General features: G+C 39.6%; 1 protein-coding gene across 9 annotated transcripts in view; it reads left to right on the forward strand.

The window, feature by feature from the left end:
- Positions 1–19,642, forward strand: part of LOC106581265 (RNA-binding protein Musashi homolog 2) — a 403,525-nt gene extending 383,883 nt beyond the window's left edge. For 2 of the 9 annotated variants that reach the window (XM_045703896.1, XM_045703898.1), the window contains exons 12-15: positions 3,157–3,354; positions 9,411–9,565; positions 11,951–12,027; positions 14,620–19,642. In XM_045703896.1, the coding sequence (XP_045559852.1) occupies positions 3,157–3,354; positions 9,411–9,565; positions 11,951–11,992 (395 nt within the window). In that variant the 3' untranslated portion in view covers positions 11,993–12,027; positions 14,620–19,642. The remainder of the gene's footprint in view (positions 1–3,156; positions 3,355–9,410; positions 9,566–11,950; positions 12,028–14,619) is intronic. The other 7 variants (XM_045703895.1, XM_045703897.1, XM_045703899.1 and 4 more) reach the window with 4 other exon arrangements.
- Positions 19,643–21,584: the final 1,942 nt, after the last annotated feature.

Genomic DNA, 21,584 nt, shown 5'->3' on the forward strand with positions numbered 1-21,584 from the left:
GGCCGAGTTCCCGACTTGGAATTCCGAGTTGAATGACCGTTCAAAACGTATTTTCCCAGTCAGAGCTCTTTTTTTTTTCAGAGTTCCCAGTTGTCTTGAACTCACTGAAGTCTGAGATTTCCCAGTTTTGAGTTTCCAGTTGTTTTGAATGTGGCAGAAGTCATGCTGGATTGACAGCATGGCCAATGTCGAATGTTTATCCTTTTAAGCTTTGAAAAGAGACCCTTAAACCCAGATTTGGACCACACACCCACTCCACTGAATAGCTGGTTAGTTATTGCTTTGCAATGCTTGCAGTTAGCCACTGATTCCTTCTAAACCACACATTTTTGTGGTTTTTGGAATTTGTGATTTCCAACTTGTTGTGTAATGTTTATGTCCAATGGCCGATGAGCACCGATACGTTTTATTTATAATCTCTCTTCATAATTTCTCTTCATATGACAAGGATTGAAAAGGATTTGCCAGTAGATTGTCGACTTGATTCATGATGATGACTGCTAGCTTGCTAGCTAAGATTTTGAAATGATCAGTCCAATCAAAGCTACGGTAGATATAACGTGATTAAACGTCATTTTATCTGTGACCAATGACCTTGAGCCTTCTTGGATGGGCACTTCTAATGTAACTCTATGGCAGCATCCAAGGGGCTTGAATTTTCGAGCTCTCCCTGTAGATTTTGCGGTGACGTAGTGTCCCCATGAGTAACAGAACACTGCGCGAATCACGGCGCAACTAGAGAACATTACCAGCCCCTACGCTCCGTATTTTCCGCTGGCTGCCCCACCACCACAGAAAGCACTGAGCTAGGCTGAAACACCTGCATTTTGGAGCTGCCTTACTCAAGAAAGAAAAAAAGAGACCATGCAGCTTTGTTTACTCAATTAATGTGTTTTTACATTGTTTGCAAACTGATATGTGACACAAATTAATGCCAAAATAACATGCAAAACAGGCAAAAAAACCAAAAAAACAGGTGGGGCGCAAAACAGGCTCTGTCCCATCTGCTCTGAATGACGGGTCGCCACTGGCAACACAAATCCACCTGCCCTGAATGACAGGTCACCACTAGCAACAAATCACATCAAATGTTATTTGTCACAGGTGTAGACCTTACAGTGAAATGCTTACTTACAAGCCCTTAACCAACAATGCAGTTTTAAGAAACAGTAAATGTTAAGAAAGTATTTTCTAAATAAACTGAAGTAAACAATAAATACATAAAAATGAAGAAAAAAAATAGAAAATAGAAAAATAACAAATATTTAAAGAGCAACAATAAAATAACAGTAACAAGGCTATATACAGGGGGTGTGCAAAGCCGTAATCAAGGCAAAGAGTGGCTACTTTGAAGAATATCAAATATAAAATATATTTTGATTTGATTTTTGGTTACTACATGATTCCATATGTGTTATGTGTTACGTTTTGATGTCTTCACTATTATTATACTATGTAGAAAATAGTCAAAAATATAAAGTGTCAACTTTTGACTGGTACTGTATATAATATATATATATTTTTTTTGCTAACAAGTGGGGCTCAAAATTCCCTGAATGATGGGTCGCCACTGAGTCTTTGATTAATGAACATGTTTGGAAAAACTAAAAATATACTGAAACTATTATATTTTACTCCAAAACTAACTAAAATAACATAAAAACCACCATGAATTTGAGTTTAAAAAAATTCGAAGCTTTGGCCAACAATCTAGTGGTGTTTTCAAGCTTTTGGGGATTTTTCAAGTACTAAATGGCAGGTAAAGGCTGCCAGTTGATGGCAATGTTTAAATATGCCTAGCTTGTTCATCACTATCACCAGCTGTCACTAGCTAACAAAATCAGCTAGGTTGCTAACTTGATTCTTCTTACATACTAAAGTTAAAAAGTATTGTATTGGTGTAAACATGGGCGAGAGAGAGAGTTTCCTTCCACCATATTTTTTGTACCAGTCTCCTCTGTACTATTCCTTTTAAATCCAAGTCACATTGAGATTTACTTCATAATTTAAACCTAACCTAATCTAATGACTGACACAAGACCTTTGCCATGTTTAGTTGCCAAACAGTCTCAAACGTTGCAGATAGAAATGCCATGAATAGAGCTGATGTGATTCCTTATTCTACATGTCAAAGAGGCATGTTTGTTCTACATAGGCTATTTCTATCTGAACATTCCAAAACGTTGCGTCCTGCTAAACACGCCCCTGATGTATACCCTATGAAAGTGACACATCATTTTCTGAAACAAAATAATATACAAATGAAATATAAATATTTTTATACAACTATATCTAAATAAAAACTAGCAAATCAGGTCTGAAAACTAACTGAAACTAAACAAAACTAATATAAAAACACAAAATCATAATATTCTTTAAGTACAGTCCATTTACACAGATAATGCAGCTCTCTGTGAGTGTGCTGAGTGTCAACGGTACGGAGCTGTGGGGACATAAGCTTTATAGTTAACAAATGCCTTGTCTGTTTCTCCTGTCCACCACATCAGTAGTCCAGTACATTGTGGAATCTTGCCTGTGTCAAATCTAAAATGAATGAGGAATTTCTGTTCTAATCTTATTGATTTATGAGCAGAAGCCCAAACATGAATAATATATTTTCCTTAATCATTCTCCCGATAATTTTAGGAGAATCTCATTTTGGTTATTTTTCACTCTTGAGCTCTTAGTGTGTTATTATGTGTGTGTGTTTTGAAGCGAGCAAGTGAAGATTACATGAACTGACCTGTTGTAAATTCTGCTAAAGATTTTCTTTGACCATCATTTTTAGCCTGAGCCCACATCAGCTACACTAGTGTTAGGGAGCAGGGCTGGTGTGTGTGTAACGTAGTGCCCCTGTACCCAGTCTCTTATACCACATTACACACACACACTGCCAATGGGGGAGCTGGGGGGTGGTGGGCGGTGGGGAGAAGCAGGAAGAAAACAAGTCATGGATGTTTGCTGTAGTTTGCCTTCCTCTTTACCACACCACAATGCCATGCAGAAAAACAACAACAACATAGCAATAAAATAACACAAAAAAAGCCATTACGTTACTATAGTACTGTGTAAAATGTTTCCACGATGATGGACATGCGTCCCATCCCGCCCCTTCCTCCCTCCCTCCCCTCCCTATACTATACCCCTATCTCTCAGGGTTCCCAGATTATGGGTTCTATTCCGGGGCCGGGCCCAGTGACCTGCGGGGGCCGCCCTGCTCCTTTGCCGACTTTGGCTCCCTGGGGCCCCATGCTGCTCAGATGCTGCAGCACAGTGAGCATCATGCCACCTCCGCCTGCAACTCCCCCCTCCAGCACCACCTGCAGCACAGCCCGGACCCCTTTAAGAGCCCAGGTGTGTACCCTGCTAACGTCTCCTTCAATCCTTCAATCAGTCAATGATGCCATTCAGATTCATGAACTCTAGTTAGGGATTAATCAGAAGGCTATTGTGTGTGTGTGTGTGTGTGTGTGTGTGAGAGAGAGAGAGAGAGAGAAAGAGAGAGTGTAAAAGAGAGAGTGAGAATGTAAAAGAGAGTGTGAGAGCGAGAGAGTAAAAGAGAGAGTGTAAAAGAGAGTGTAAAAGAGTGTGAGAGAGAGAGAGAGAGTGTAAAAGAGGGCGAGTGTGAGAGTGTAAAAGAGAGTGTGAGAGAGTAAAAGAGTGTGATAGAGAGAGAATGTAAAAGAGAGAGAGTGTGAGAGAGAGAGAGAGTGTAAAAGAGAGTGTAAAAGAGTGAGAGAGAGAGAGAGAGAGTGTAAAAGAGAGCGAGTGTGAGAGTGTAAAAGAGAGAGAGTGTGAGAGAGAGAGAGTGTAAAAGAGAGTGTAAAAGAGTGAGAGAGAGAGAGAGAGAGAGAGTGTAAAAAAGAGCGAGTGTGAGAGTGTAAAAGAGAGCGAGTGTGAGAGTGTAAAAGAGATTGTGAGAGCGTAGAAGAGTGAGTGAGAGAGAGAGTGAGAATGTAGAAGAGAGCGAGAGTGTGTAAAAGAGAGTGTAAAAGAGAGTGTGAGAGTGTAAAAGAGTGTGAGAGTGTAAAAGAGAGAGAGAGAGTGAGAGTGTAAAAGAGTGTGAGAGTGTAAAAGAGAGAGTGAGAGTGTAAAAGAGTGTGAGAGTATAAAAGAGAGAGAGAGCGAGAGTGTAAAACAGAGAGAGAGATTAAGCAAGTAAAAGAGAGAGTGAGAATGTAAAAGAGAGAGAGTGTGAGAGAGAGAGCGAGAGAGTAAAAGAGAGAGTGTAAAAGAGAGTGTGAGAGTGTAAAAGAGTGTGAGAGAGAGAGAGAGTGTAAAAGAGAGAGAGAATGTAAAAGAGAGTGAGAATGTAAAAGAGAGAGAGAATGTAAAAGAGAGAGAGAATGTAAAAGAGAGAGAGAATGTAAGAGAGAGAGAATGTAAAAGAGAGAGAGAATGTAAAAGAGAGTGATGAAGAGAGAAAATAAAGGTGTTTATAGAGACAGAGAGGGAAACAATAACTATCAAAGGAAGGTGATGTACTGTGTACTGTAGTGTACACACTGTGTACTGTAGTGTACACACTGTGTACTGTAGCGTAACACCCCTGGCGGGTTGCCTGCTATACCCTGCATGCCTCTCATACACTGATTTTGGAAATGACTTCAGGATATGTTTAGTTTAATATGTATGTATACATGGCTGATGGCTGTCTGTTGACTGACTGAAAGACAGACACTCCGTTCTTATTTCACACAGTGATGGTGACATAATGTACTGTAGGCATACATGTATACCTATTTCCCATTTTCAGTTCAGCATACATTACAGTAGCGTCATTGTTAGTACCGGTTTTTGTTTAAGATATAGCAAGGTCAATATTATTTATTCTTATCGCACCCTTCAAATATTGATCTCCATCCCTTGCTTACCCACAATGCATCTTGTTTGTTGGTACGGTGCATTACTTTTTCATATAAGGTGATGAACCATCATTTATATGTATTTATACTGCTCATTTAAGTAAGAAAGAGAAATTGATGAGGAATTTGTCATACAGAACGAGTGACCACAAATTGAGCACCCAATGCTTGTATTTGACTATAGTGAATATCATCATGAATAAGTTGAGCAAAGGTTCTGTGGCAAATTATTCCTGTTGGCTTGACATTATCTTTCGAGATAATGTTTAGTTGCTGGAATGTAATGCATTTTATGAGAAAAGAAGGAACAAAGAGTTGAATGGATTACTGTTATCATAGCTCATGCACAGCCTATCTGAATGATATAGTCTTCAGAAACACACACCTTACTCTTCTTTTGCCAGTTCTTTTGTTGGTCCCTTAAAGCCATATTTCCTTTGTTAAATCCAGACTGGAGCAGAAAGTGCTGAACATTTTATTGCAATGAGATTCTTTTGAAATCACCAATAGTGTTCTAACCCCACAACTGTGCTCCAATCAGCGTAAGTCATGTGTAGTTATTAGTGGGGCTGACAGTTTGGTTTAAATACCGTAAATCCTGTTCAACATGGGAACGGCCAGGGGGATGTGCAATTCAGCAAAGTCTAGCAATTATGAGGAATCTAGCCTGCTGTATAAACAGAGATAGAGTGGGTACTTGGTTAAAACAGCCATGTTAGGACTGGGTCACTCTGATAAGAACAGTGCAGCCAGTCAGGAACATTGCTTGATACTAAGCAGCAGTGTCACTCTGAGAAGTTGTTTATTTCTCCCTCACAATGAGGCTACTCTATCTTTGTCATTTCATTATTTCATCCGCTCATGTTAGAGGGAGAAGGAAATATTTGATATGGTGTGTGTGTGTGTGTGTGTGTGTGTGTGTGTGTGTGTGTGTGTGTGTGTGTGTGTGTGTGTGTGTGTGTGTGTGTGTGTGTGTGTGTGTGTGTGTGTGTGTGTGTGTGTGTGTGTGTGTGTGTGTATGTGTGTGTGTGTGTATGTATGTATGTATGTATGTATGCATTTTCTGCTCCCAAACAGGGATATCCATAGATAATGTTTTTTTTTTTATCATACGACAGTTGTTAGAGAGCACAGTTACACCTTACAACATCTTTCACAATCCAATCATCTATGGTGATCATGGAGGTGTATTTGTATAGTGTAGCCCACTTAGTTTATACTGAGATTTCATTTTGACACGTATTACAATGTGTGGCTAAATCCTCCTCCATTCTCATCTAGACTGTCTCCTTTCTTGAGCTGGTTTTAATAACCCTTACCCTCACGAGTCTTCAGATCCAGCACATTAATAGATCTCCCTTTCAATCCACATCCGCACCAGCCAAAAGCTTCCAGCTGCATTGGAAAGACTGATTTAATATTCCTTTATTAATAGGAGTGTCACTGAGTGGCGCTCGGAGAGAAAAATGAGCAGACCTCGCCATGGGGGCCCGAGTTTCCCCGGATTTTTTAATTTTAATATCTGCTCTTGTTTTTATTTATTTTAATTTGTCTTTTCAACACACTAAAACAGAGGGTCACCTGGTGCTGAGCTGACAGCAGAAATGGCTCAAGTGGTCTAGACAACAATTAGAGCAATTTAAGCCAACCCCATGGTTCCTCTACTTCCCCTTTTCTTTTTTATTTCCTGCACTCTCGTTTCTTAATTGCCATTATTATTGGTCTGGGATTTCTCCCCGGCGTCATGTTCTACTTTTCAAAAGATTCTGTCTAGCTCTTTGCCTCTCTCGCTTTATAGTCGTAGTTTTCCACACATACACTGCCAAGGTCATCTAGATGGGCTGTTCAGACTTTCGTCAGTTGGTTATAGTGGCTGTCTATCTTCCCTGCCCGTCATACATTAAACACACACACACTCTCTCTTCTCTCTATCTTCTCTCTCTCTCTTCTCTCTCTCTTCTCTCTCTCTCTATTCTCTCACCTCTCCTCTCTTCTCACTCTCGCTCTCTTCTCTCTCGCTGTCTTCTCTCTCTCTCTTTTCTCTCGTCTCTCTCCTCTCTTCTCTCTCTCTCGCTCTCTTCTCTCTCGCTCTCTTCTCTCTCACTCTCTTTCTCTCTTTTCTCTCTCACTCTCTTCTCTCTCTCTCGCTCTCTTTTTTCTCTCTTCTCACTCCTCTCTTGCTCTCTTCTCTCTCTCGCTCTCTCTCCTCTCTCTATTTTCTCTCTTCTCTCTATCTCCTCTCTCTTCTCTCGCTCTCTTCTCTATCGCTCTCTTCTCTCGCTCTCTTCTCTCTCTCTCTCGTTCTCTCCTCTCTTCTCTCTCTCTCGCTCTCTTCTCTCTCTCTCGCTCTCTTCTCTCTCTCGTTCTCTTCTCTCTCCTCTCTTCTCTCTCCTCGCTCTCTTCTCTCTCGCTCGCTCGCTCGCTTCTCTCTCGCTCCTCTCTCTCTCTTCTCTCTCTCTCTCTCTCGCACTCTTCTCCCTCTCTCTTCTCTCTCTCTCCTTCTCTTCTCTCTCTCGCTCTCTTCTGTCGCGCTCTTCTCTCATTCGCTTCTCTCTCTCGCTCTCTCCTCTCTTCTCTCTCTCGTTCTTCTCTCTCGCTCTCTTCTCTCTCGCTCTCTTCTCTCTCGCTCCCTTCTCTCTCGCTCTCTTCTCTCTCTCTCGCTCCCTTCTCTCTCGCTCTCCTCTCTCTCACTTCTCTCTGTCTCTCTCTCTCTCGTGCTCTTCTCTCTCTCTCTCTCTCTCTCTCTCTCTCTCTCTCTCTCTCTTCGCTCTCTCTCTCTCTCTCTCTCTTTCTCTCTGGATGAGCTCTGATATGCAGAGGGCGGGTGGTGGGCTCCATTTTTCTGCTCTTTAATGTGCTCTGTCTCTCTCTCGCTCTATGCGGAAGGGCCGGCTGGGCTTGGTGGGAGGCTGCTGTGGAAATGTGACTCAATGATGCAGTCTTTTAGCAGGCATTACCCAGGACACCCTGTGTAATTTCCTGGCTGTCAGGCACCAGCTAGGCCTGATACCCCTGGCACTAAGGGAAAGATAATCACCATCATATATTTAAAGGAGGAGAGAGAGAGGGCCTCTCCTAGCGACAGGTGTTGATTAGATAGGGGGTGTTGTGCCCAAATCCCCGCAGCAATTTATTGTATGAAAGTGGGATTCATGAACTGGCAGTCATATTTGACGCTGGCGGACGCACGACGCAGCGCTAGACGGAGAGATGTAAAAAAGTGATAAGGAGAGGGACCCGCAAAGAGGGTCACTTTTTCTCTGCCACGTTTTTACATCCTATAGGATCTTGAGATGAGCTCCTTCAGCTGCTGTGTAGAGAGATAGCCTTCATATCTTCCCTTTATAGAACAGCTCTCGCACTGTCTTAACTCTACGCTATTTTGTAGTCTGCATGGAATATGAATGCTTAGAGTATCTAAAAGTAGAAAACTGGTCATGCATGAGCATCCTGAATTACATCTTCTTTTAAAACCGTGTTTAGTTGGAGCTGGTCAGATGGCTTGTAGAATATGTATACATTTTGCATATTTATAGTACCAGTCAAAAGTTTAGACACACCTACTCATTCAAGGGTTCTTCTTTATTTTTACAATTTTTTGCATAGTGGAACAATAGTGAAGACATCAAAACTTTGAAATAACACATATGGAATCATGTAGTAACCAAAACTTCTTCAAAGTAGGGTGGCTACTTCGAAGAATCTCAAATATAAAATATTATTTGATTTGTTTAACACTTTTTTGGTTACTACATGATTCCATATGTGTTATTTCATAGTTTTGATGTCTTCACTATTATTCTACAATGCAGAATATAGTACAAATGAAGAAAAACCCTTGAATGAGTAGGTGTGGTACTGGTACTGTATATGTTTATACCAGACTCCTCATACAAACATCACATTTAAACATTATTAATACATTTCTGCTTGTGTTACATTCAATTTCAACTGGGGAACAAAGCATTGAGCATAATTAATGTATACGTAAACTATAAACACTCTTCCTTCTTCCTCTCTGACGTTATCATTTCCTGTTTGACTGTAGTGTATTGAGATTTGTGTTTTGTGTTTTTCAGCCCAGTATTTTTATTTGATTTGATTTATTTTACTGTGCATGGAAAAGGCTATACGGACACTCCTGACCTGGAAACTGATATTTAATTTCCCCCCCCCCCCAAAAATAAAATAATATAATAATAATAATAAAATAATTTGGTATTTTGCGTCATCATGATAATGTGGCTGGTGACACTTTGCTTCTTGAAATTCCAATATCTTTATAACTTGACTGTTGACATGCAAAACATTTTGGGACTGTATCTATATGGGACTAATGAAAAAAATACAAAAGTTGTTTTTCCGTTTAAGGTAAGGGTCAGGTTAGTAGTTTTGCAGGTCACCAGTGTCCTTATAGTCTCTCCCACTATGCATGCCAGGCCTCAGCTTCGAACTTAGCTTTTATCCATCTCTGCACACCACCAGTCCTAAATAGCTACGTTGATCATCCCAATTTTGGCGCCCCCGCTTCCCCCCCTCCGTCAGGCACCAACCAGGCCAGGCCCGGAGCCTTCCCCGGCACCAACAGTCCCGGGCCCGTGGCTGACCTCTATGGCACTCCCAGCCAGGACTCCGGTGTGGGCAACTACATTAGTGCTGCTAGCCCACAGCCTGGCTCTGGCTTCGGCCACAGCATTGCTGTAAGTATAGCTTACTCCAGCAACTCGTCCACCTCGTCCAATACCGCCTTCATCTTCTTTGTGCTGTCAACCATATTCCTTGTTCATTCTCTCAGCCCATTTCAACTCATCGTCAGGATATTTCATCAGTCTGAAGGATATGGTTTCTATCCACAAAAGAGATAGGTATGCTTATTATGCTACAGATGTCTTGTGCGCTCTTCCGTTTGTTATGCTAAATGTATAATATATATCAGACGAGAGCTGTAGATTAAGTAGTGCTTACTGTATGTGAACGTGGTGGTGTCATGTAAACATTCATCAGATTACAATCTCTGCGAATCAAAGTTCTACTGGTCACTCTGTACCACTTTAGTCAAACATCAATGCAGGCATAATCGGTGTGTTCAGCGTCACTGTGCCAGAGTTTAGGCATATTAAAGATTTACAATGCATATGTGCCTGCAATGCAGTGAGAATGTTTGCCATCTAAACATCAAATAAGACACAAGTGCTAGACAGGTGCTCAGGCGCGTAGTTGGGTCTGTGTGATTGTGTACATTACCAACATTCCGTCCTCATTCACACATTTCATGTTTTCTGTCAGCTGCAGTAACGTTAAAACAACGGCCTGTCATCACCTCGCTGATGTGTCAGTGTACTTCTGTTCATGCGCCAGCCAGAAGGTCAAAAAATCCTGCAATTAGTTATTTTGTTTCACCTTTTCAGTGGTGGTGACGCCTGATTTGAGTAGACTCACACCAGACGAATTCCAGGGCTAGCCTTTGAAAGGGTCCTCATTCAAAATGCATTATGTAAATCAATACAACAATAATAACCCCTTGTGCGTTAAACCACTGTCGTAAGAATATTTTCTCCATGTCCTTTGAAGACACTGACATTCATTATCCCTGTTGGATGCTTCAGTCTGGAACCTTTGATGAGGGTATTGATGGATTTTAGCCAGCTTAGGAAAAAGCACGGAGAAAAATCTGCTCCAACTAAAATGGATGAGTAACTAAAACCCAGGGACTCTGCCACACCGATAATTAATACAGTTCTCCCTGTTTGAACTCCTGTCCAAAATGCAACATCAAGGTGTGCTGAAAACTGAATAAGGCTTTTTGTATGTTTGGCCCACTGAACACCTTGTCTTCCGGTGCATTCCTAGCATGTTAGAGACATTTTAAATGAACCGTGTCGGCACATAAAGCGCCACTCTGGAAACAGAGAGGGCTTTCATTAGATTAGCTAACTGCTGAACCATCATTTAGAATCGGAATGGAATGTCACCTTCCACTTGACTTTGAGAGACAGTTTCAACCTCAATAAGTGAAATGTAGGTTGAAAAAGAAGATCTTGTCTATATTTCAGAAATGACAGGCACCGTTGGCACTCAAAATCCCTAGTCAGAAATATTTCATGCTGTTGCTATATATGGCTATCCCAACCTACATAGAATGAAATAGCTGATATTTTTCTCTTCAAGTTCAGTTCTTATGATTGTCTTATGTAGCGGCACATATTCTATGTTTTGGACATTGGCTGTTGAAGTTCACAGTTTCAGCTACATTATGGGTTGGGTTGGGTGACACATTCGCTTTGGAGGAGTACTTCCGTTTCCATTCTTTCCATCCTTGATATAATTGCTGAAGTTATTTTTGCATGTGTTGTGATTCTGCTGGTGATTCATAGTTTTTTGTGGTTGCATGAATGTGATTACATTAGAGTTCTACTGATCCATGCTTTCTTAACAAAACCTTGTTCACACAATACATACACAGTACACTTACACATCTGAAGTTAACAACATTAGTCTCCTGCTTTAGCCAGCATTAGCCCCCTATTGTCGAGCAAGTTATCCACATCTCTATGATGGATCCTTATTGGTGGTGAATGCAGTAAATGGCTATAATGGATCCTTATTGTTGGTGAATTCAGTAAATGCGATTCTAATTACTACTGCTGTCCATTGCTGCAGAATTAAATTGGTTTTAATCACTGCTTCTTATCAAATAAAAATACATTCTTAGTATGTACCCCAGCGGTACCATCCTCTTCGGTTTCCATGTCCACGACTCTTTAGAAATAGTTTGATTTAATTTATTCTGCCTATAAAGAGAGCTCTGCTCTAGGACACAGACAGGTTGGCAGCACCACAATGGGACTGCCTGAGACCCACCTCTGTGTGGCCATTTTCCACATTCAAAATTAAAGAACCAAATTGGGGCCTAAATGCTGTTCTGATGGCTAAAACGAACTTGACTTGAGGAAATGAACGAGATACATTTCCATTCATGCTGGCAGCACATCCTATGAATAAAATATACTCACCAGTAATAGGTAACTTTTTTGCCTTTTTCCCTGAAATGCATACTGACACAGGTACTAACTGTACACTTTTAGGGGCCGTTGATTGCAACCGCTTTTACAAATGGATACCATTGAAACCTAACAGGTGGTTGGTTGCCATCTCATTTGAGGTATTATTATGTCATTTATATAATGTTTTAGTCTTTTTCCTATTATATTTTCTTTCCCTTTCTGTCTGATTTAGATCCTCCCCCTCAAAAAACAAGACAATACTTTTTACAGGGTTTCTACACATTGCTTACATGTCTGCATTCTTATTTTGTGTATTTGGATTTGTATATTGAAACCCTTTAAAAAGTGAATGTTTGTCATTTTCCATTGTGAAACCACCCTGAGATGGTGAAATGCACATTTCTAACTTGTAACGCCCCGACACTATTTCCCCCATTATTTTCACTTTGTTACCCTGTTTCTAGAATCTAAGCATGCATTCTGTTAAAATAAAATATGATAGTATTCTGCAAAGGAAAGGTGTTCTGGGTTTATGCAAACTCTGCTGTTGCTTTCCTCACTGTTGCTTTCTCTTGTATTACCGATTTAATGTAGCTAGCTTTCCACTGGAATTCAGCAATCAAACAAGAGTCATAACCAAGTCATATATTGTGCGGTGGGTTGGCCTTGGCTATTCAGGGAACAGACTCCAGTTTCTTGTGGTCCTGTATGGCTCAGTTGGTAGAGCATGGCACTTGCACTGCCGGGGTTGTGGGTTCAATTCCCGAGGCCACCCATAAGTAAAATGTATGCATGCATGACTGTAACTCACTTAGGATAAAAGTGTCTGCTAAATGGCATGTTATTCTATATATTATTTGACGTGCTACTGTATATGGACACTGGTCTGGAGCTTGAGTTGAGAGTGAGACGGATCTGTGCAGTTGTTCACCTGGGTCATTTCCTCCTCTGGAGACCACGTCTCTACCCTCACCGCCGCAGTTTACTGAGTATCTTTATGAAAACAACCTCCAAACATAACTGTCTGACTGTTTAGAAGCCATTTAGAAGCCACATCAGCGAACATGTGTGTCTATAAAGTACATTTTTGAGCAGTTTGAGTACAGTATGAGAGTGACAAGTGGAGTGTGAGTGTGCTTGCGTGTTTGTACTCTGAGTGTGTGTGTGTATGTCTCTACAGTGAGAATCTTTGCCTTAGGGCAGTGTTAGTTACTGCAGCTACCCAGCAGCAACAGTCCAGGGTACACCACTTGAAGTTTCATTCTTAAGCAGTCAGCTTTGTGTGGAGTTTGATCAACCCAGACAGAGACACCCCAGTCCAGCTCTCATCTTGAGTCTTATTCATAAAACCTTCCATTGGACAAATGTGTCAGACTGGTGGGAGTGACTGCATGGTGGGAGTGACTGCATGGTGGGAGTGACTGCATGGTGGGAGTGACTGCATGGTGGGAGTGACTGCATGGTGGGAGTGACTGCATGGTGGGAGTGACTGCATGGTGGGAGTGACTGCATGGTGGGAGTGACTGCATGGTGGGAGTGACTGCATGGTGGGAGTGACTGCATGGTGGGAGTGACTGCATGGTGTCACCGCTGATTTACTGTAGCACCCTGTGTCCTATCGTGTGCTGCTGTGAAATGGAATGACGACGCAGATGTAGTCATCAGTTTCTCTAGTTTTCACCGTATGTATTTCTGTCTGAAATAGATCACCATGGGTCTGGGAGATGTACATTTTGTACAACAATTACCATTTGTTGTTGAAATTCACTGCTAGTGTATAAACGCTGAGCAAAAATATAAATACAACATGTAAAGTTGTGCAGAGGGGTATTTAATGTATGTAATGAAGCCCTGTTGTCGGGAAAAACTCATTCTGATTGGCTGGGCCTGGCTCCCCTGTGGGTGGACCTATGCCCTCCCAGGCCCACCAATGGACCTGCCCAGTCATGTGAAATCCATAGATTAGGGCTTAATGAAATTATTTCTATTGATTGATATCCTTATATGAACTGTAACTCAGGAAAATCTTTGAAATTGTTGCATGTTGCCTTTATATTTTTGTTCAGTATAAAAACACAGGGCCAGACAGCACAGTGGAAGCCATCAGAGAAGGCAACAGAGTAAAGTGCAGTTTTCTGTAAACCTGCTTTAAAAAAACGAACCCCTCATCTAACTGGTAGCTGGGTGGTACTGCTTGTCTCTGTGCATGCTGTATGTACTGTAGACTAACATGGGAGTGATGTCTTGTCCATGCCTGCTGCCCCTCTTCCATAAAACTCTGTGTCGTGTGGTAGCAGGGATACTACTGTACTCTATGTTGTGTCTGGGCTGGTGTCTCACTGCCATGACCATCCTAGCCTGGAATCCTTTCTTGAAGTGAAGCAATAGTGAAACAGAATAATTGAGTTTGTATTCCAGGCTAGTGCCATCCATCTTTCTGCCAGTGAAAATGCTCCCATGGGATGTAGCAGTCGTTCTGCTCTCTCTCCCCAACAGAGGTTGGGTTTGAGATGATTCAGTTTGGACCATCTGCTGCTTCAACCAATTCGAACCTCTAAAATTGGTGCTACCATCTATCAAATGTTTCAGAATCAAGAGAAAATGTAAAACGAATAGATATAATGGCACAGAAGAAAATATTGGCAGTTGAGGGAAAGGCTATCAGATATGACATACTGTATCAGTGTTACAGAGAAGGGGGAGCTTTTGGTTTTAACTATTGGTTTGAATGTCTCTGTTTCCCATTCCAGCAGAGTATTTCAGGAGGCCCGGGGAAGACCGGGCGGAGTTTTTAACTGGCTATGTGAACAGGTGATGCCATCCAACGCCAAGCACTACATCATTAACCCACAGGAGGAAAGTGGAGGTGGCACCACGTGAAGAAGAACTGAAGAAAATGTCAAAATCATCTCAGAAAAATAAACTACAATCTGCTGTACTATAATCCAAAACTGGCGTTCACATCCTTAATATCCAACTGTAACCTAGTACCTTTGTGTAGGATGTAGGTGTTTTTTTGTCCTTTAAATGTTCCTTATTTTAAATCTGTTTAGTTTATGTTCATTATTTTCGGTGTAGTCTTCGAATTAATAAGGGAAGATTAATTCTAATTTTAATTTACTCCAATATTTTTGATCCTCTCTGAAATTAGTAACTATTTATGTAAACTGGCTTATTTCTGTTATTTTTTTTCCTTTTTTGAGATTGCTATGTTGCTATGGTTGTTTGCTTTTACCCTTGGTGATGGAAAAAATGCAGGTGTCAGTTTGCACATACAAGAAAACTGACATGAACTGATGAGGCCTGAAGAAAGGCGTTGTTAATTCAATTTTAAAAGAGTAACTAATAAATCTTAGTAGCTTTTTTTGGTTTATTTTAATGTTGTTAATTACCTATTTTGGGCAATAAGAGGACTACAATATTTTCACAGTCCTTTTTTACAAATGTTTTTGTTGTCAGGAAAAAATAACCTTTCCTTTTAATACTTTGTGAATTCAGATTTTAAGAAAAATATAACTGTAAATATTATTCAAGTCACTGCATATAATCGTTTCAGAGAGAACCATATTTTTGTGATGGTTCATCATAAAAGGCTGTAATGTGCAAGAGCGCAACTGTCAAAGACGAGGACATTTAATGCTGTTAAGTCGTATCATAATCCATTTGTAGCACAAAATGCCATGATAACCCCACTCGATCCTACAAGAACACTGTTGGCTTGCTCTGTATATACTGTTGTCTTTCTTACTGTGCTAATGTCATACCAGCATACTGTTCCGTCTTCTACATAGTGAGCTCAAAAGTGCACAGCTTCTAAAAGATGACAAGGTTAACACTGGACATTGCTACACAATGTCTCTCAGAGGACACCGGCTAAACTTCTTCTAGACTCTCGCGAGTGAAAGGCTACTGTATCTGTGACTGAAGTCAGTACTATATAAAAAAAGAACATGATACAAATCCAAAGCACACTTTTACTTTGTATTAGTTTGAAAATACTAATGTCCAGATACATTTCATACCAATCTGCACGTACTGTTTCATTTTGTTATGATTATCTTCAGTTTTTGTTTTTCTTATTAATTCTGTTTATCCATTTTGAACAGAGCGCCTGCTTTCAATGTGACAGGCAATATTTCAATTCTGATATATTTTACATACATTTATTGGGATGTTTTCTTGAAGTGATTAGGAAGGCAAAACATCTATCATTACCTCAGTCCTGTGAGTTTTATCTTAGACGAGATGACAAATTCATTTATTTTAAATTTAAACAGATTGAAATTATGAATGGATTATGAGAAAAGTTGTTGCACTGTGACAAAGAAGGAAAGTGACCATATTCTATTTGCACAATTTAAGTGTTGGATATTTAAAATGGTCTTGATCAGATGATATATGAAGGAATGTTTTTTAAGAATAACTTTTTATTCCCATTAGAGATTAGGCGCCTTGACTGTTGCAATTGGAAAAAGTTGTTTTGCCCAAAGGGCATTTATTTAACAAAAAAAATAAAAAATACAATCCATGTATAATCCATACATAATCCATAGATTGGAGCATTTCGGCCTAGCCAAGTAACTGTAGTCACCACGTTCATTTCCTGTAGGGACTGGTTTGTTGAGATTGAGAAATGTTAATTTCCTGTAGGGACTGGTTTGTTGAGATTGAGAAATGTTCATTTCCTGTAGGGACTGGTTTGTTGAGATTGAGAAATGTTAATTTCCTGTAGGGACTGGTTTGTTGAGATTGAGAAATGTTCATTTCCTGTAGGGACTGGTTTGTTGAGATTGAGAAATGTTAATTTCCTGTAGGGACTGGTTTGTTGAGATTGAGAAATGTTAATTTCCTGTAGGGACTGGTTTGTTGAGATTGAGAAATGTTCATTTCCTGTAGGGACTGGTTTGTTGAGATTGAGAAATGTTCATTTCCTGTAGGGACTGGTTTGTTGAGATTGAGAAATGTTAATTTCCTGTAGGGACTGGTTTGTTGCGATTGAGAAATGGTTCCTCTGAAGCAGAATGCTGGATTCTTTTAAAATAAAATGGGGACTTGTTTAAGTAATAATCAAATTAAAATAAAAACATGTATGTTACGAATTCAAAAAAGAGAAAAAAGTATGTTCCCTTGAATGATTTACATTTTTAATCAGAAGGATTTGTATCAATATTTTTGTGGTTGTTAATGATTATATTAATAATAATTATTATACTAACAATATTAGAATGTACTGTACATCCATCCGATTCTTTCTCCATTCCCTGTCACCTTATACAGTAATCTTATGTTGATCATCAATGTATTTCAGTAATGTGTGAAAAAAAGAAAACTGCAAATGACCTTGTAACAGAGTGCCGTCTTTGATGCCAGTGTAGTGGCTATACACTTATTTGTTGATCTCTCTTTCTTCCTCTTTGTCTCCCACTCCTTCTCTGTCTCACTCTCTCCTAGTATTAGTGGTAGTTGTTATGTAGTTAAGATGTAGCTATCAGGAGATGTAGGACCAGTAAGGATAGAGCTTTCTCTTCTTAATTACCATAGTTATAAAAAAAAAAGCTAACATTCGTTTCAATACCATTTGTCTATTTTCAGTTTTACTGATCTCACATGGTTTCAACTAACCAAAGCAATCATTGCGGACATTTAAATCAGAAATTTCTGTAAGACCGAATCGTAAACAAGGCATTGATCCCCACACTTGAATGTTTAAAAAGGGGTGTGCCATACTACCTTAAAAGCTAATGCTAGATATACAAACCAGTTTTGTTATTATTTCACAAGAGGGACACAAGCTATAATTATGATTATGAGTACAATGGGTTTTATTACATTAATGGAGAAATCATATTTTTTAGAAAGTTATAACGGACTAATGATAATAATGGTAACAATAACGGCTATTATAAATATAATTATTTTAAACTCGTTTTGATGTTTGTACTATTAAACAATATCCCGGTGGCCCCTGGCACTACTATTTTTGGATACAGTTGTATTTCATTTTAGGTGTCTACTTAATGAATTATTAATATTTATGAATTCATATTATAGTTTGAGTTTATTATCAACATTTGAGAATTTAGTGAATTATTTTTGTACTCTTGAACCATTGGAACCAGCTTTTTACTTTAATCAAAACCAGGGTATCATGAAACATTTACATTGTAGATTCATTCAAGTGCTTAGTCTTTATTTAAAGTGTTCTCATTCAGATGGTAGCCTGCTTGTTAGTATAGACATTTGCACTGTGCAATAACTTAATCTTTAAGACCCTCCTGCTAAAGGAAAACAAGACAGTGCAAAGCTATTGATGAGTTGTTATATGAAGGGCTTATTGAAATGATACCTACAGGACATATTTCATTTTAAGCAAATCATAGAACCACAGAGTTGAGGTAGGGTAGGATGTACGCATCATTCTCATGAAGACTGAGCCAAAATGTGGCACATGTCGGAACCTGTTGGTAAACGGGGCATTATTGCAGCAGTATGTACCCACTGAGAGCAAGTGATGTTTGTACTATGTAAGGATCTGTTATACATTGCAAGATGCCATTTCTGTTTTAAATGTCCCTCTACCAATATCACTATACCTGATTTACTATTTGATTAGAGTAAAAGTTGGCTGGCTATCCATTGAAAATATTTCATACCATCTCTATTAGTAGATTTTTTTACATTTGATTTCACAGCTTGGACTTTAAGGTAGCATGGCACTGTAGTTGCTGTACTTTTCCTTCACATGGACAGCAGTTTACAGCTGATGAATGTTACACATCTTGCTAGACTACTTAATCATTGGATAATTGTTGGTAAAAAATCTTCAAAAAAGAGAAAAAAAATGAAATAAAAAGACCTGGAAGGTGTTGGATGATATACTGGGAGCGTACTGCCGTAACCATTTAAACTTGAATCTTGAGGCAAGTGCTAGGCAATGGCCAAACAATTATCCCATCACTGAATTAACAGACACAATGCACACATACCTACTGTAATAACAGGTACAGAATGTATATACATGTTAAAGATATATTATTGCGCATGTCTATTTGTTGAGGCTGAACCCTCATTTCAGATGAAATTAACTCCTTGCTGTCTGAAATGTTTACGTAGGCAGCACTGTTTGTATTATGTTTGTGTCACGCTTAACATTGTTTACCAATGATGCAACATGGCTGGACTGGAAAACATGAAATGAAGAAGCTGTAACTGATACTTTAGGGTAAAGCATACAATACAATTATTTAAAACGGGAAATTGTCGGTTAGTGAGTACCATGGCATGGGCCACTGCTAGAGCAGAGAGTGTGTGTGTGTGTGTGTGTGGGTGGGTACAGGGGGTTTAGGGAAGCGGTACAGTCATTAGAAGTCCTGTGCGTCTTTGTGAACATTCGTCCTACAGTACATTTGACCTTACCTTAGCAGAGGCTTTTCTTCTCTCATGCTCCCTCTTGGGTTCGACCTCTGATTGCCTTGCCCATTCCTAACACTTGCCCATGTTTTAATGTTAACAGACTTTTTACTGCGAGAGCTGACTGATAGGACTGAATTCTGAAAGCATCTTTCAGGTCTTCTTGTATGGCTTGCTCAAGCCCTGTTGTAAAATAAACTGAAGTGGATGGGGGTCTCTCACATCTCAGATGTGGAAAGTAATTTTATATTTGTATTTTCAAATAATGATAATAATAAAAATGTTTGTGAAAGGTTTCCATCCTCTACTGTGGTCCAGAAATCGATGTGTTTGTCTGGAAAAAATAAAATAAACAGTTTTGAACCATTTCACTCATTGTTTTTATTTTAAATGGAATATTGTTTAAAGTTGAATTGGTGTGGGATTAAACTTTTTGAGTTATATTTGCAAAATAATGTATGCCAGAAGATGCAACAAAATTAAAATGCACAAAGTTGAATATAATGGCCTATAGTGTGTGTATTGTTATTCTGTGGTACACTTCCATTCCCATCCCCAAAAGTCAGAGATGTTCACAGAAGAAATTATACAATTATTCGTTTTTTTGGATCACATGCCATTTGAATCATCATCATCACTATACAAAGGAAAATATGATTTACCATTACCAGATAATGATTATACTGTATGTTAAAATCTGAAACAAAATGAGCATTCACATAACATCAAGCAGAAGCACTGTCTTCAGAGGATATGAAAAAGGAGATACATAAATTGATGTAAGGCTGAAACCTATATAGAGTGGTTAAAGGTGTAAAATAACAGTGTACGTACAGTGCCTTGCAAAAGTATTCATCTTCCTTGGTGTTTTTTCTATTATGTTGCGTTGCAACCTGTAATTTAAATGGATTTTTATTTGGATTTCAAAATAGTCCAAATTGGTTTAGTGAAATGAAAAAAAAAAATCTTATTTAAAAAAAAAAAGCAAAAAAATTAAAACGTAAAAGTGGTGGGTGCATATGTATTCACCCCCTTTGCTATGAAGCTCCTAAATAAGATCTGGTCCAACCAATTACCTTCCGAAGTCACATAATTAGTTTAAAAAAGTCCACCTGTGTGCAATCTAAGTGTCACATGATCTCAGTATATATACACATGTTCCGAAAGGCCCCAGAGTCTGCAACACCACTAAGCAAGGGGCACCACCAAGCAAGCGGCACCATGAAGACCAAGGAGCTCTCCAAACAGGTCAGGGACAAAGTTGTGTAGCAGTACAACATAGGGTTGGGTTATAAAAAATATCAGAAACTTTGAACATCCCATGGAGCACCATTAAATCCATTATTAAAAATGGAAAGAATATGGCACCACAACAAACCTGCCAAGAGAGGGCCGCCCACCAAAACTCATGGACCAGGCAAGGAGGGCATTAATCAGAGAGGCAACAAAGAGACCAAAGATAACCCTGAAGGAGCTGCAAAGCTCCACAGCGGAGATTGGAGTATCTGTCCATAGGACCACTTTAAGCCGTACACTCCACAGAGCTGGGCATTACAGAAGAGTGGCCAGAAAAAAAGCAATTTCTTAAAGAAAAAAAAGAAGCAAATACGTTTGGTGTTCACCAAAAGGCATGTGGGAGACTCCCCAAACATATGGAAGAAGGTACTCTGGTCAGATTAGACAAAAATGTAGCTTTTTGGCCATCAAGGAAAACGCTATGTCTGGCCCAAATCCAACACCTCCCATGACCCCGAGAACACCATCCCCACAGTGAAGCATGGTGGTGGCAGCATCATGCTGTGGGGATATTTTTTATCGGCAGGGACTGGGAAACTGGTAGGAATTGAAGGAATGATGGATGGCGCTAAATACAGGGAAATTCTTGAGGGAAACCTGTTTCAGTCTTCCAGAGATTTGAGACTGGGACAGAGATTCACCTTCTAGCAGGACAATGACCCTAATTATATTGCTAAAGCAACACTTGAGTGGTTTAAGGGAAACATTTAAATATCTTGGAATGGCCTAGTCAAAGCCCAGACCTCAATCCAATTGAGAATCTGTGGTATGACTTAAAGATTGCTGTACACCAGCAGAACCCATCCAACTTGAAGGAGCTGGAGCAGTTTTGCCTTGAAGAATGGGCAAAAATCCCAGTGGCTAGATGTGCCAAGCTTATAGAGACATACCCCAAGAGACTTGCAGCTGTAATTGCTGCAAAAGGTGGCTCTACAAAGTATTGACTTTGGGGGGTGAATAGTTATGCACGCTCAAATTTTCTGTTTTTTTGTGTTATTTCTTGTTTGTT

This window comes from Salmo salar, chromosome ssa20 (genome assembly GCF_905237065.1).
Source record: "Salmo salar chromosome ssa20, Ssal_v3.1, whole genome shotgun sequence".
In the NCBI taxonomy this organism is placed as follows: Eukaryota; Metazoa; Chordata; class Actinopteri; order Salmoniformes; family Salmonidae; genus Salmo; species Salmo salar.